General features: G+C 38.1%; 1 protein-coding gene across 1 annotated transcript; it reads left to right on the forward strand.

Annotated features, from left to right (window-relative positions):
* The first annotated feature begins 3,532 nt into the window (after positions 1–3,532).
* Positions 3,533–15,463, forward strand: otos.L (otospiralin L homeolog). Its single transcript, NM_001093798.2, has 4 exons — positions 3,533–3,621; positions 7,164–7,262; positions 10,837–10,863; positions 14,989–15,463. The coding sequence occupies exons 2-4, from the start codon at positions 7,205–7,207 to the stop codon at positions 15,171–15,173; spliced, it is 270 nt and encodes an 89-aa protein (NP_001087267.1). The 5' UTR covers positions 3,533–3,621; positions 7,164–7,204; the 3' UTR covers positions 15,174–15,463.
* Positions 15,464–16,209: the final 746 nt, after the last annotated feature.

Raw genomic sequence — 16,209 nt, forward strand, 5'->3', positions numbered from 1 at the left:
CTTATTGGAAGCAGAACCAGCCTATTCGGTTTATTTAATGTTTACATGATTTTTTGTAGTAGCCTTAATTTTGTGAAGATCCAAATTACAGAAAAATCCATTATTTGGAAAACCCCAGGTCCCGAGCATTCTGGATAACAGGTCCCATACCTGTACTTATTAAAACATCTGGCTTTATTCTATGTGTCAGATGCAGATAAACTCAACACAAATCTGAGCTACTTAAATAAAGAGTAATACAGGTATGGGACCTGTTATCCAGAATGCTCGGGTTTTCCGGATAACAGATCTGTCTGTAATTTGGATCTTCAGACTTTTATTTTAAATTAAACTACTAAATGAATATGTTTAAAGATTGCTGGCCTTTATCATTATAAACCAGGGATGCACCAGATCCAGGATTTAGTTGGCAGTCAAACCTTTGGTGTGTAATCAAAATCTTAATAACTTGTTACTTTAAATCAACGTTTACACACATGAGATATCCATTTGTTGATTTAACTGACATTTAAATGTATGGAATAAATCAGGGTTCCCCAACCACAGGGCCGTGGCTCAGAAGAGGACCGCAGACACTCACTCCAGCATTGGGCCGCCGAGCCCAGTGCGAAAAAACGCTGCACGACAAATTGGACGCCGACACACCCCGAATTTGGACACCAGCGCGTCCAAATTTGTTGCTGACCCCTGCCAACCCCCGCCGATCCCTCCTCCTGCTCCGGTCCCCGGTCCAAAAAAGGTTGGGAACCCCTGGAATAAATGGTATGATTTGCTAGTTGGACAGATATTTTATGGAGGATTCCATGGAGCATTTTACCAGATTCTTTTGAGTACTTTATTTATTTATGGCCCACTGCTTGAGATTCTGAGTTTACAGCCTGTCCTTTCAACTAAGTGTAGGCCAACTGAAGCACCACAAAACAGGTCATTCACATTTTCAAAATGATTTCCTTTTCTCTGCAAAGAAGCAATTGTAACAATTTAAGAGAAGCAGGTCTCTTGGGGAAACTGTGACTTGCAGCTTAAAAGGCAATTCACCTTTATTAGCAAAACTGTAATAACACATAAAAACCCCAGAAATGTGTTCAAACTTTCATAACCTGCCAAATTGTGTAAAAGGAAAATGATAATAAGGGGATGTGGCCACAAAAATGGGCATGGCAAATCTTTTTGTCCCTCTTTCTATTTCCAAAATGTTGGGAGGTATGCCATAGACTTCATTTTAATTAAATAATTAACATTTTTAAAACTGAGTTCCTATTTCTCAGTAATAATAAAACAGTACCTTGTACTTGATCCAAACTAATATATAATGAATCCTTATTGGAGGTAAAACAATCCCATTGGGTTTATTTAATGTTTAAATGATTTTTTTGAGGACTTAAAGTATGGAGATCCCTTATCCAGAAAAGCCCAGGTCTCAAGCATTCTGGATAACTGGTCCCATACCAGTACTGTGAGCTCCCTTTTCAGTTCCATGAGCTCCTCGTGGGTTTATGTCAGATATGGTAGAAATATAAGCTATTATTACATACAAACTGGCACAATGTGAAGATAACATTAAGAACACGTCTCAGTTGTGGTGAAATAAGAAGGTGTATCCTGTGTCACTGCAATTAAGATGATTATTTTTGGATAAAGCAATGGAACATTGAGCATGTCCAGTACCCCACTGATTTCATTTATCCGCAAACAAACTGAACTTGTTTTGATTGCTTCCTGATTGCTCAAATGATGCAGCCGTTAGTGACACGTGCCATAGCCCCTTTTAAAAATAAAAACTACCCACAGGTGTTCAGTTGGGTTAAAGTCAGGGCTCTGTGCAGGCCAATCCGTTCCTTCCCTCACATCTAATTATCAAACCCATTCTGTACAGACCTTGCTTTGTGCTGAAGGGAGGGGGGGGGGCTTCCCCAAAACTGTTACCAAAAAGTGAGAAGCACAGAACTGTCACATACAGTATGTAACTGTAAGCTCTAAAGTCTGCTTTCATTGGAACCAGGGGCCCTAGTTCAGCCCATGAAACACATCTCCAGACCATCCATTTTCCATTTAGTGCTCTCCTGGCATGGGCCTTTTCTGTCAGATTTCAGGAATGCAATTAATCACTTCAGGTGATACATTTCCACTACTTTGGAGCTCAAGGGCACAGTTATCTTTACACAGCTCCAGCCAACACCTGGCATTAGACATGGCAGTTAAGTTAAAGGAGACGGAAAGGCTTGCAGCACTTGGGGGTGCCAAATGTTAGGCACCCCCAAGTGATTGTAGTTACTTACCTGAAACCCTGGGCTGGTGCTCCTATCAACAGAAAACTGCACCAGCCCAAGGTTATACCACTGAGCACCACAGAGTGATCTTCTTCCGTTCTCCTTCTTCTTCGTGTGGCTACGCATGCATTGTAGAATGAAAAGCTGAACTTTAACTAAAAAGTCGGCTATTTCATTCAACTGCACTTGCGTTTGCCCCAGGAAATTTGAAGACATAAGAAGCCAGAAGAGGATTGCTCTGTGGTGCTCACTGGTATAACCCCAGTTTCAGGTAAGTAACTACAATCACTTGGGGTGCCTAACATTTGGTATCCCCAAGTGCTGCAAGCCTTTCCTTCTCCATTAAGTTGTATGATCCCCTATAAAAACCTTGCACTCCCTACAAATAGTTCTTGTGCTGACATTGCTTGCAGAGACAGTCTGGAACTAAGCAGAGAGTGTTCCAAATAAGAACATGCAACAAAATGACCAAGCACTCAATAGAGAGTGAAGCGGGGTGAACCCCTTGACTTGCCATTGTGTGCTTGGTCATTTTGTTGCAATTATGTGGGAGAGGGGCCAACCTCTCTAACCATCACCAGGCAGTTCTACGAATTGGCTGGGGGAAGAGGAAAATTAGTTTCTTACCCCAAATGAGGACATGCCATTTACGACTGAGGAGTTTATTTACTGAACTCTGGTTGGGCTTTCTGGGGCAAAACTCGAATTTTAATTTATTTAATTAAATGCTGCAAAAAGCCTGAATACAATTTTCGCTCAATTTGAGTTCTTAGCAGAACCAATTAAATCAAGCTTTTTTAATAATATATCAGGTAAAATCTGTTATGGGGGTCTGGTCATGGCTTTTTTATTTATATAATAAAGACAAATTTGGATTTTAGTAAATAACCCCCGCATGTCCAGATACTTTTGGGCCATTTTATTTAGCTTAACATCACTTAAGTAATTTTCTGCAACAGTAACAGTTTGTGATGCCCCGCACCTTACCGTTAATAAGAGTTACTATCTATAGAACTTCTTACCCCTTTATTTTATGTTTCAGTCACCTAAAATGCATGGGCTATGAGAGTTTAAGATATGGTTTGTACTCTAGTGATATAACTTTGGAGCAGCTGTTGGTGTGCTGGGCAAAGTCCCTATGGACACAAAGGTTTATTTAGTTCTATGTCAGTGAGAAAATTCTGAGCAGCCTCTGTGCTCTCTTCAGACAGCCCCCCTTTGTACAGCATGTGGGTAAGGAAGAACCTGAGAGAGAGGAGGCAGAACTGAGATCTGTATAGAAGGCAGCTGGGCAACCAATACAGAATTGCAGCTCATCGCAAGGGCCATAGGTGCACCACAAGGACTACAGGTAATGCTATGGATATGCTATGACTACTCCAACAGGTGCTGCAATTATTACAACATAACTACCATTCTGAAGCCAGGACTAATTTCTCCAGATAATAACATTATTGTGCATAACTGTGTGATATAATTGACTAGTTTGTGTAGTAAAAATGCTTATTTAAACCTGTTATGACTGGTACTTCTTCTTTTTCATGCTGTTCATGCACTTCTACAGGTACTCACAGTATCTGCTGCAGGATATAGTATATTACGGTGGTTATTTACTAAACTCTGAATGCAAAAATCACAAAAAATGTGTGATTTTTTTATAAATAAAATCGGACTTTTAAAAAATATGTGAATTTTTCGGAAATGTCCGAATCTGAAAATCTGGCATCTCAGCCTTGTCGAGGTTGCATATAGGTCAATGGGAGAAGCCCCAATGATTTTTTGATGTGCGCTGGGTTTTCGTGCAATACCCCGAAGTTTTCTGAGTTTTCGGGTGAAAATTACGAAAAAAAAATGAAAATCGCATGGAAAAATCTGTAAAAATCGTGAACATTTTATTTTATCCCCCAAAGCAAATTTTCTGGAAAATGTAATAATAAATAAGTGTAAAAAAACCCGAGCGGGTTTGATCAGAGTTTGTAGCAGAAAATATTGAGATAAATTCAGACTTTGATAAATAAGTGTTGTATATGGATACTCATATTACAGATCTAGATAGTGAGACAGATTTAATTTATATTTAGGAGCTTAGTATCTCGTAGGTGGTAGGGGAAGCCTAGTCTCGTCCAATAGCAGCGGTGCAAGATAGCCTGGGTTAGGCAGAGATTTAAGTTTAATCTGCTGTCATTTTGCATCACTTACTGCCAATACACTCATGGCACAAAATCCACATAAGTGTGCACAACCATTATATATTGTTTTCTATTGAGCAAATACTTCTATTGATACACCCTGTACACTCTGGGTTAGGATTCACGTGATCACCTGCTTTGCATTGCTACTGGATGAAAAGAATGGAGCCCTTAGAACTTTTTTCCAGCATTAGTTCATCAACACGTTTATGCATATGATAATTAAATTTTCTGAACAAGCCAGTTTTGTTATGTTTCTTGGGCAGCATCCTTTCTCTTGTGATATTTAAATTTAAGGCACGGAAACAAAAATGTTTTTCAATGTGACTTTTTTGTTAGAAAAACATATTGAGAAAAAGGCAAAGGTAACAAAATTCCTGTCTCTAAAACTCCAAGGGGCAGATTTATCAAGGGTCGCGGTCGAATAAAATCGTTCGATCGAACGATGAAATCGAACGATTCGAAGGATTTCATCCATCGATCGAACGATTTTTGTTTGACTTCAAAAAACTTAGAAAACTGCTCTAGAAGGTCCCCATAGGCTAACATAGCACTTCGCCGGTTTAATTTGGCAAACTATTGAAGTCAAAGTTTTTTTTAAAGAGACAGTACTTCGAATGGTCGAATATTCAAACTATTTTACTTCTAATCGAATTCAAAGTCAAAGTCATAGTATTCTATTCGATGGTCGAAGTATCCAAAAAATTACTTTGAATTTTGAATTTTTTTACTTTGGAAATTCCCTCAAATTCACTTTGACCATTGATAAATCTGCCTCCAAGTGTTAAAAACATGAACAACTTTAAAACAATTCTTCAGCAAGATTTTTGAAAAGCAGTCAAGGTCCCATAGAAGTCAATGGGAGCTGTGATGATGCTTTATGGGACATTTTTTTCTAGCCTTTTAGAGGTTTTGGATTTTTCTTCACTAGTAATTGTCCAAAAAATGTAGGTTTTCACATTTTTTAGGGCATCATTCAGTGTTTTTTTTGTTTTGTGCCTTTTATACAGATCTTTTCATAAATTACAAGCTATTTTTATATTAGTTTATTCCTGGTTTCAAAGACCTCTTTAACTACTACAATAGCTATGAAAACTATATTTATATTTGGTATAAGAAAATTACACTGTAATTAAACCTTTATGTGTGAAACATATTCAGGATATATAGCAAAGCCTTCTGATGTACTGCTAATAATACCTTACACACACACACACAAATACTACAGGTATGGGACCTATTATCCAGAATGCTTGGGACCTAGGGTTTAACAGATAAGGGATATTTCCATAATTTGGATCTCCATACCTTAAGTCTATTAAAAAAAAAAAAATTCCGTATAATGGATTCCATACCTGTAGTAGGATTAATTAGATGTACTAAACTTTGTATGATGACAATGAAAAAGATCAATTCAATGCAATCAAGGAGCCCCGCAGCGTTTTGTGTATGACCTTGAGGAACCCAGATAAAATCAATGATCCAAAATTCCTGGCACCCATTCAAGGGGTCTGAGAAAAAGCTACTGAACCCAGGTGGAGGAAGTCATTTTATGCTAAAAGTCTTGAAATATCTCCAACCTCAGGTGTTGCAATATTGTTTCAATAATCCACAAAACAGTTTTGTCAGTGTTTTGTCTGATTATTCAGCTTTCTCTTTGCTAAAACCTGGTTGTTCTTATGAATGTTTGCTGGGTAACTATTCCTGCACTGACTGTGAGATATTTGCCTAGCAATATATGTCACTATAAATCATAGATATATACAGATGAAGCCACTTGGATTTGTGAGTTAAATGCGTCATGACTCATGGTTAATTGAAGAAACTGGGTTATCTAAAGTCATCTTAACTCATTTAATGCATTTAACCTTTTCATTAGCATACCAAAGCACCATTGTTCACAATGGTGAATGCTTTAATTAGATGGGATGTTGTGACACAGTTTTCTGTGTTAAATGAGATAAATGGGATATCTGTGTTTAGTTATTCTGTGTCAAACAGACAAACCAAAGTGGCTGCATCTGTACTGTATAATCATCAGGACCGCCATCAGAAATCGCAGGGCGCAGTACGACAAAATTTCCTGGGCCCCCTGGGCTGTGCCCACCGCAAGCCCCACCTACAGGTCCGCCCTCCCCACCACACAGTAAAAAAAACAAAAAAAATATTGGTGGCTATGGTTCCCACATGTTAATAAAAGATATAAAGATATTGGTGGTCAGGGCCCCCCATAAAAAACATTTGTAGCCAGGGCCCCCCATTAAAAAATATTGGTGGCTAGGACCCCACATGAGAAAAAAAAATTGGTGGCCAAATTTTGTGGCCAGCCCCCCCCCCCACATTATAAGTAAATTGGTGGCCAGGGCCCCTTAAACGTCCATCGCTTCCCGAAGTCAGCAGCTGTCAGAAAGATGGGGGGCCTGGCTAATCAAGTAAGTGTGGCGTGGTCAGGCCCCCCTTACCCTCGGGCCCCCTACAACTCTCCCCCATGTCCCCCCCTGATGGCTGCACTGATAATCATTATAAAGTCAGTTAAAGAAATTTCCTGTACTACATTTAACACGAATCGATTCATTCAATTAAACAAAACTCATCATTCAACAAAAATGCCTAAAAACAAAACACTTTTAATTAGTTGATTAGAACAGCATCGCTTTAGTCGTTCATTGATATTTTTCCAGTTAAAAATGACATTCTCTTGTAGATTACAGGTCATTTTGCTGGGAAATATCTCACAGAGGGATCATGAAGCTGCTTCTTATTGGATTATATTTCTCTTGTGTTTTACTTGGCACGTTCATTGGTAAGTCATGCATTTTCCACTTTCAAAAGTCAGATTGTTTTTATCTGAGCCCTGTCCTTTATTTATTATTCATGGTACAAGTTTGCTGGTTCTAATAAAAGGGAGGCCGGGTTTCGCAGGGAAAGGACTATCAGTTAAGGAATAGGTCAAACAACTCTGATGTTTTTTTTTTCTTAATTGCCTTTGGCTTCATTTTAGCCACAACTCCACATTTAAAGGGAAACTATCATGAAAATGAAAATTTAATATAAGCTTCATCATACTGGAATAAGGCGTTTTCTAAATATGATGAATTGAATTCAAAATTCGGAGTTGTTTCTGAAATAATCAAGTTACTCTTCACTCTCGGCATTTGTCTCTCATAATTCTCTCTTCATGCAGGAGTTGGGAGTCTGACTTGGAAGGACAGTTAAATCCACTATATCTTTTAAAAGGCGGGCTACTTTTGCCTAGAAGATATTATGCAGGGGTGACTGTTACCTTGTGTTCTTTAAAGTGGACCTGTCACCCAGACACAAAAATCTGTATAATAAACATCCTTTTCAAATAAAACATGAAATCCAATTTATATTTTTTATTAAAGCATTCATAGCTGTTGTAAGTTCATTTAAACATCTGAGCTGTCAATCAATTATTGTCAGTTTCCACAAAATGGCTCCTGCCTGCTTGCTATAATTATGAATTTCCAGACCGAAGGAAACACTATTCAAATAATTTATACAGTGTAATTAAAGTTTATTTTGCTTGACTTATGTGATAAAATAGAATTTTGAATAATTTTTTTGGCTGACGGGTCCCCTTTAAGCGATTTGTCGGCTTTTCCCTTGTAATGTAGGCCGCCAACAGGTACAGGTTCAACTGGAAGCAAAATTTGTAGTAGTAACAAGGAATAGCCTATGAGGCAGGTATGCTGCTCAAAAGTAATTTATTTGCACTTTATTATTTGCAAATAAATTACTTTTGAGCAGCATACCGGTCTCATAGGCTATTCCTTGTTACTACTTCAAATTTTACCTAGATGATGTATTAGAGCTCACTCTTTTAAAATCAACAGAAATCCTGTCTCTCTATCTGCAAAATTTGTGCTAAAGTTACTGGAAACAGTTATTTGAGTGAGCTCTAATTAATCTGCTAGGAAAGAATATCATTAGAAAGTTTCTTATTTCAGTGTGATTAAGCTTCATTTCATTCACCAAATATCTTGATAAACATGTCAGAGGGGCTGAGTCCTTTCCATCTTGAAGAGTATTTTCTGGTCAGATTGAGCTTTCTAGAAGTACATGATTAAAGAGATACCGTCACACAGAAACTGGATGCAGCCAATAGTACACTTGCATGTCATTCAAAAGACGAGGCAGGACAGATGTACAAGCACTGAGCTCAACTGTGCAGAAATGCAAGGGGCAGATGTTGCACAAAAAGGTGGCTGTAGCTCCAGGATTCAAAAGGCAGGTCGTGTCAATATATGCAGCACATCTGAGCCTAAAGAATTGGACACAGATGTGATTTTGATGCTGAGTGCAGAAATTAAGTAATACTTGAATTTTCAGTGCAGTTGTGTCCAATAACACAATGGATGCTACTCCCCCCTGGCGGCCACAATTATGCTAAAATTATGGGAAAACTGCTCTATGATATACAGGTTTGGGATCCATTATCCAGAAATAGGACAACCATCCCTCATACACTGCATTTTAATCAAATAATTCAGATTTTTCAAATAGATTTCCTTTTTCTCTGTATTGATAAAACAATAGCTTGTACTTGATCCAAACTAAGATATAATTAATCCTTATTGGAAGCAAAACCAGCCTATTGGGTTTATTTAGTGTTTAAGATTTTTTTAGTAGACTTATTGTCTACTGGTGATCCAAATTACATAAAGATCCCTTATGTGGGAAAACCCAAGGTCCACAGGTTCCATACCTGTACTATAATAGCTGGATTCCAGACAAAAATGGATAATGGTATAGACATATAAATATATAAAAACTTAAAGGGGAACTATCGCGAAAATTAAAATTTAATATAAGCTTCATCATACTGAAATAAGAAACTTTCTAAATACAATCAATTAAATATTCTCTACTGTTTCTGAAATAATCAGTTTCATCTTCAGATATTCATTGAAAGTTAGATCCAATATATCTTATAGGGGGCTCCTTTTGCCTAGAAGATGTATTACTCTTTCACTCTATAAAAATCACCAGACATCATGTCTCTCTACATGCAAGATTTGTGCAAAGGCAGTTATTTTGCTTGTACATGTATGGGACCTGTTATCCAGAATGCTTGGTACCTGTGGCTTTCTAGATAAGGGATATTTCTGTAATTTGGATCTTCATACCATAATCTACTAGAAAATCATGTAAACATTAAATTAACTCATTAGGCTGGTTCTGCCTCCAATAAGGATTAATTACAGTATATATTAGTTGGGATAAAGTACAAGGCACTGTTTTATTTTTAAAAATTTGGATTATTTGGATAAAATGGAGTCTGTGAGAGGCAGCCTTTCTGTAATTCAGAGCATTCTGGATAATGGGTTTCCAGATAATTGATCCCATACCTGTACTGGAATCAGTTATTTGAGTGAGCTCTAATTCATCTGCTAGGAAAGGAAGCCCCCTATAAGATTTATTGAATCTAAAGGTGGCCATAGACGCAAAGATCTGCTCGTTTGGTGACATCGCCAAACGAGCCGATCTTTCCCCGATATGCCACTAACGGCATGGCTATATCGGGGGTAATCTGAACGTTTGGACCTATGGCCGAGGCCGAACGATCAGATTACGATGAGAGCGTAATGGGCTCCGGTGGGACGGTCGGGACAAAATCAAACCTGTCCAATCGACCAAACGACCGATCTCGGCCGGAAGAAAAATGGCGGGACTCTCCACACACGGTCCGAAAATCGTACGAATCCTCGAGGATCTTTGTGTCTATGGCCAGCTTAACTGTCAATGAATATCTGACACCCAACTGCTGCACGAAGACATTATGAAGAAAAACAGATGCCAAGAGAGGTATAGTGAAGAAAAACTTGATTATTTCAGAATTATTTAATTGATTGCATTCACACAGTTTCTTATTTCAGTATGATGAAGCTTATATAAAAATTTTCATTTTTGTGAGAGTTCCCCTTTAAATGGAAATTGTATTATCTGGGCACTATATTAAATTGCTACAAAAAAATGCAAGATCAAGTAAATCATTTTGTAAAGACATAGATCATAACAGCAAGATTTTAGTATTATAGAAGTAAACATGTTGTGCATGTACTAGTGTTTCTTACAGGTTCTGACCATGAATTGTGTGTATCCGTTAGCTCAGTAGCCTCCCAGCCTGATTCCACCATACCTTGTCTATTCTATGAATGTGTATGAGCTGGCTGGGAATGCTGCTCCCATGTGACCAACGGGTGCCACGCAGTCAGTAGACACAGGGCCCTATTATGTGAGGCCCAGGTTATTAAGAATTCCTGCTGACTTGAGGATTCAGCTCACACTTTGTGCTATGAAGGTTTCCATTGTTCCAATCCAGCTCCACTCATGAAAATTTCTCTTTTTTTCAGATGCCAGACCAGTGTATGAAGAGGAAGGTAAAAAGAGCTTTTAATATATTGTTTTGTTTGGGAGGGTTTTTTATTTTGGAATATTAGGTATTACCAGTTTTGCTGTATATTGAATAAGAAATGTGCCAACATCTTCATTCAAAAATGACCTACTGTATAATTAATTGCTGGCTCGTCTGTGGTCATTAGCATTCAGACTCAACCGGACTGGTCTTTGGGTAACCCTACTATAAAGGTTTCCATTCCACATTTATGCATTTCATCTTAACTGTTTGTTGGTTTATTCTGCCTCTACCAGATCTCTTCTCTCTTTTACTTGTTGTTAGATTTTCCCACGCAGCAGGGTGTAAATAAAACTTTCAGGTAGAATATCATTTTTTCCACTCTTGTCGACGCTTGATCCTGAGGGCTGTTTCTATAGAATATCTGCCGTAAAGCAAGGTGACCCTGCAGTTCTTTGATAAAAAAAAAAAAAAGTACCAATGAACACTGTTCTGTGAGTAAGCACAAAAAAAGTCACAATAAGTTTATCAGAAGCAAATCATTTATGCCAGACTACATAATAACATCATTTACACTGTTTTCAGACAATGGCAGCACAGGTATGGGATCTGTTATCCAGAATGCTCAGGACCTGGGGGTTTTCTGGATAATGGCTCATTCTGTCATTTGGATCTTTATACCTTTAAAGGGGTTGTTCACCTTTGAGTTAACTTTTAGTATGATGTAGAGAGTGATATTCTGAGACAATTTGCAATCGGTTTTCATTTTTTATTATATAAGGAGTTATTTAGCTTTTTATTCAGCAGCTCTTCAATTTGCATTATAAACAATCTGGTGGCTAGGGTCCAAATTACCCTAGCAACCATGCATTGATTTGAATAACAGACTGGAATATGAATAGGAGAGGGCCTTACTAGAAAGATGAGAAATGAAAATTAGCAATAGCACATACATTTGTACCCTTACAGAGCATTTGATTTTTAGATGGGGTCAGCAACTGAATGCTGGAAAGAAAAGGCAAATAATTATAAAATTATAAAAAAATAAATAATGAAAGCCAATGGAAAAGTTGCTTAGAATTGGCCTTTCTGTTACATACTAAAAGTTTACTTAAAGGTGAACAACGCCTTTAAAGGAGAACTAACCCCTCTCAATAAGAAAAGCCCCTACCTACTACCCTAGATAGTCCCCCTCCCTTCTTGCACCCCCCCCCCACAAAGTTGATTACCCCTGAAATTGCCCCTAACACAGTCCTCACGTATCAGTGCAGAGTAAGGACAGCGAAACTCATGGGCGCTATATTCCGGCTCTTCAGAATTCTTCCTTAAATGAACACTGTATTGGAGCATGTGCAGTTGGAGCAGTCTTGTCTGTAGCAATTGCGCATGCGCTAAAAGTGCTGCAAGTTGCCGCAGGGAAGGAAGGGGACTGTTTTATTATTATAGAGAAAAATCATGTTCATATGGGAGACAGCATTTCCATAATTCAGAGCTTTTTGGATAATGGGTTTCTGGATAACAGATCCCATAACTGTACAGTGCATCTGCTGGAATTAGGGATGCACCGAATCCACTATATTGGGTTCGGCCGAATACTGAACCAAATCCTAATTTGCATATGCAAATTAGGGTGGGAAGGGGAAAACATTTTTTACTTCCTTGTTTTGTGACAAAAAGTCAAGCGATTTCCCTCCCCACCCCTAATTTGCATATGCAAATTAGGATTCGGATTCGGTTCGGCCAGGTTGAAGGATTCAGCCGAATCCGAATCCTGCTGAAAAAGCCCGAATCCTGGCCGAATCCCGAACCGAATCCTGGATTCGGTGCATCCCTAGCTGGAATAATCTGCACATACACAGGGGCGATCTGTGGGCTGCTGCTGCCTGAGGCAGCAACCCCAATGCCGCCCCTCTCTCCTGCCCTGCACTTAAAAGTTTAGTGATGGAGCAGGTCAAAAGGGGCTGCATCTCTAGCACAACGAATGCGTACTGCAATTTCTGCACTAGCAGAGCCGAATTTCTGGTTTAAAAAACTGAAATTCTGCTCTTAAAGTTACAGGAGACGGCTCAGTGGCGGAACTACCGGAGGAGCAGGGGGTGCGAACGGGCCAGGGCCTGCACCCCCTCAGGGCCCCCCGGCAGCCCTAGCACCACAGAAAATGCGGCCGTACGGAGGGGGCGGGCCCGGTTGTGCGTCACGCACCAGGGCCCGCCCCCCTCTACTTACGCTACTGAGGCGGCTTTTTGCCACCCTTTGTAACTGCCCGTTCACTGCCGCATGAGGCAAGGTGCTCACCATGCCTCATGGCAGGAACGGCCCTGCACATACACAGTGTGCTCTATAAACACAGATTGATAACCTAAACATTCAGTGATCTAGATTCACAATTTCTCAGCAATTCCCAGTTAGTTGAAAGATGCTGCTACTTTATGCAGGAAGCTGAGGACACTGCAAACATCTTACGCAAAGGCTCAGTAAATAGACAAAAAATTATATATATATATATATATATATATATATATATATATATATATATAATATATATATATATATATACATTTCTCCCTTAATTATTGAGTGTATGAGGTCAGTTTGGATTAAAGATGTGCTGCCCATGGATACAGATAATCACTGAATGAGATTTTATCTGCTGAACCCGTTCACGGATATTGATCCTGAGATGAGTCTGATTAATGACAGAGAAACATTTACTTTCCTCATGTGGATAAATTAGTCTATGCTTCTGTTTATCTTCCTCTGGATCTGGTATAAGAAGGTTCATTATAAGGCTGAACTCCATCAACTTGTGTTTTCCTTTAGTCCCATCCTGGGTGTTTATAAGTAACCAGTAAGTTACACACACCTAAAGAACTGAATATTTTTGCAGTTTCCATATAATAAATCTTCAGGTACCACTTACCTACAAAATAGGGATATTATTTAAACAGTATTTGAGCAAAGGCAACTTGCAACTAACTCATATTTCCACTAAGAACTGATGGTCTCCAATGGACACAGATTTGAAATATTTTATTTGGTTTTCATAATAAACCATAAAAATCAATATGATAACAAAAAGTATGCAGAATAAGAAGATTAATACAATGACATATTATACAGAATTTATAACTTACAATGAAGTAATATGTAAAATAAAATAGAAACTAACAAGAACTAACTATCACTAAGTCAGTGGACGCATAGACATTCTTAAAAGAAAAGAAGAAAGAAAAAGCCCATTGTCTTGGGAATGTCAGATAACCCCCCCTATGAACATTTTACAATTGAAGAAACTGAGATATTTGACTTCTGGTATTGGAGTCACAGAACTCAAAGTAAGGGGACCATATAAGTCTAAAAGATTCTTTGGAATTATTTCCTTTAGTTTTTACTAATAAAGCTTCCTGCCAACTAAGCTGGTTCATATAAGCCATTGTGTCTGTAATTGAGGGAGACTCATTCTGTAGCCAACATTTAAATAAAGCCTTTCTGGAGGCAGCCAAAAATAAAATTGTCAATATTTTATTTTCTTGGGACTTAAATTCTATATTAAAATTTGAAGTGAGCCTACTATCATCTAGAAGCAACAAAGCAAAACCTGGAGATAATTTAATTTTTATTTTCAGATTAATGTTTAGAAAACTGGTAACCTCCTTCCAAAATATACTGATCTTTGGACAAGTCCATAGATAGTGAAAAGGGGACACATTATACTCATCACACTTGGGACAGTATGATACAGGACTAGAAAAGATACCTTTAGAAAAAATCTTCCCATAGCCTAAGTGAACTAACTTAAAATGTTGTATCCTCCAACTCTCTGCCAAAATAAATTTATTGTATTTACAAATAGACTTCACCAAATCTGAAGGGGATATTTGACATTGTAGAAACTCAGCCCATTTGTTGGACACATTAAGTAATGGGTGTGGGTCTGACCCATAATCATCCCAGAATTTTTTAGATATAGAGTTAATAGAAATCAAAGAAGGAATCTCCAAAAACTCTCCCAAATCTTCAGATAGCCTATGATCTGACAAAACAATGTTTCTATTATTACTTCCCAATGGACACAGACTAGTCCCTTGTCTATAATTTAGACAGACTTGCACACAAATTCAATCTAACGTTCCCATCTTGTTCTTTGCAGATCCATACTTGGACGCCCCTGCTCATCCTTACTGGCCCTTCTCCACTTCAGATTTCTGGCTGTATGTGGAGCATTTCCGCTCCCTGGGCGCATACGACAAGATAAATGATATGGCTCGTACCTTCTTTGCTCACTACCCTATTGGGGATACTCTTGGATACACTAGCAAAAACCATGATGAATAGATGCATGTTATTTGCCATGCTTATACACACATACCTTAATGTATATACAGAGTATACAAATGACATGGCTGGGAAATGAGCTCACCTACAGGCCTAACATTCATCAGCCTTCTTATCCTGAGCAAATTAGCTGGTTCCAAAGTTAAGGGCTAAGCGTCCTATTTTATACATATTTGTTTGCTTTTACCCTCCAGAATAAAAATTATATATTTTTTAATATGCAAAGACCTGTTAGAGTAAAAGCATTGTAGCCGTGTGTTTTATAACAATAAAAATGCTTTGGAAAGAAACTTATATCCGGTTGGTTTGTGGAACTGACCTAAAAAAAACCTGTGCGGGTCAATGATATAAATGTTATGATTTTATAGAAACCTTTATGTTGACACCTTTTATATAGAGCCTTTATGGTGAAGCCTTTATTGTTGATTTACATAGAGTTTATATTATTAACAACATCATTGTCTCTACTAGTATTTATCTATCAATATACATTGCACAGGGATCTGTTATCCAGAAACTGGTTATTCAGAAAGCTCTGAATTATGGGACGGCCATCTCCCATTGGGGAAATTTTCTAAAGAGCTAAGTGTTTTTTTTAGCAAAAGCTCACCAAAATGACAAGGAACATCGCCAATTTACTAAAAGGCGAAGAAGACAACTTGCTATGGAAAAAGCTCAGCGCTAGAGAAGTTTAACGACATTTCACCAAGTGAATTTTCGTTCAGTCGCACAATCGTTAATTTATCAAAGTGTATAAACATTTCAATACGTTACCCTTTTTGCACGTCTATTTCACCAGGTTCTACCTGGCGAATTGATAAGATGAAGCTACATTCTCAACATTATGTCAGTGACATCATATCCTGTATTCCAAAAAAGTAAAAAAAAAACAAAAAACGCTGGCATTTTCATATTTTACTGTGGGATTAAGTTTACAAGTTGTAAAAGTTAAATATATGTGGTTTGTACTTTTTTTTTAACCATTTGAAGCTCATGTCACATTTGTTTTAGGGTGGGCTCATGTCTAGGACAATAG

Source organism: Xenopus laevis, chromosome 5L (genome assembly GCF_017654675.1).
Source record: "Xenopus laevis strain J_2021 chromosome 5L, Xenopus_laevis_v10.1, whole genome shotgun sequence".
Taxonomy (NCBI): Eukaryota; Metazoa; Chordata; class Amphibia; order Anura; family Pipidae; genus Xenopus; species Xenopus laevis.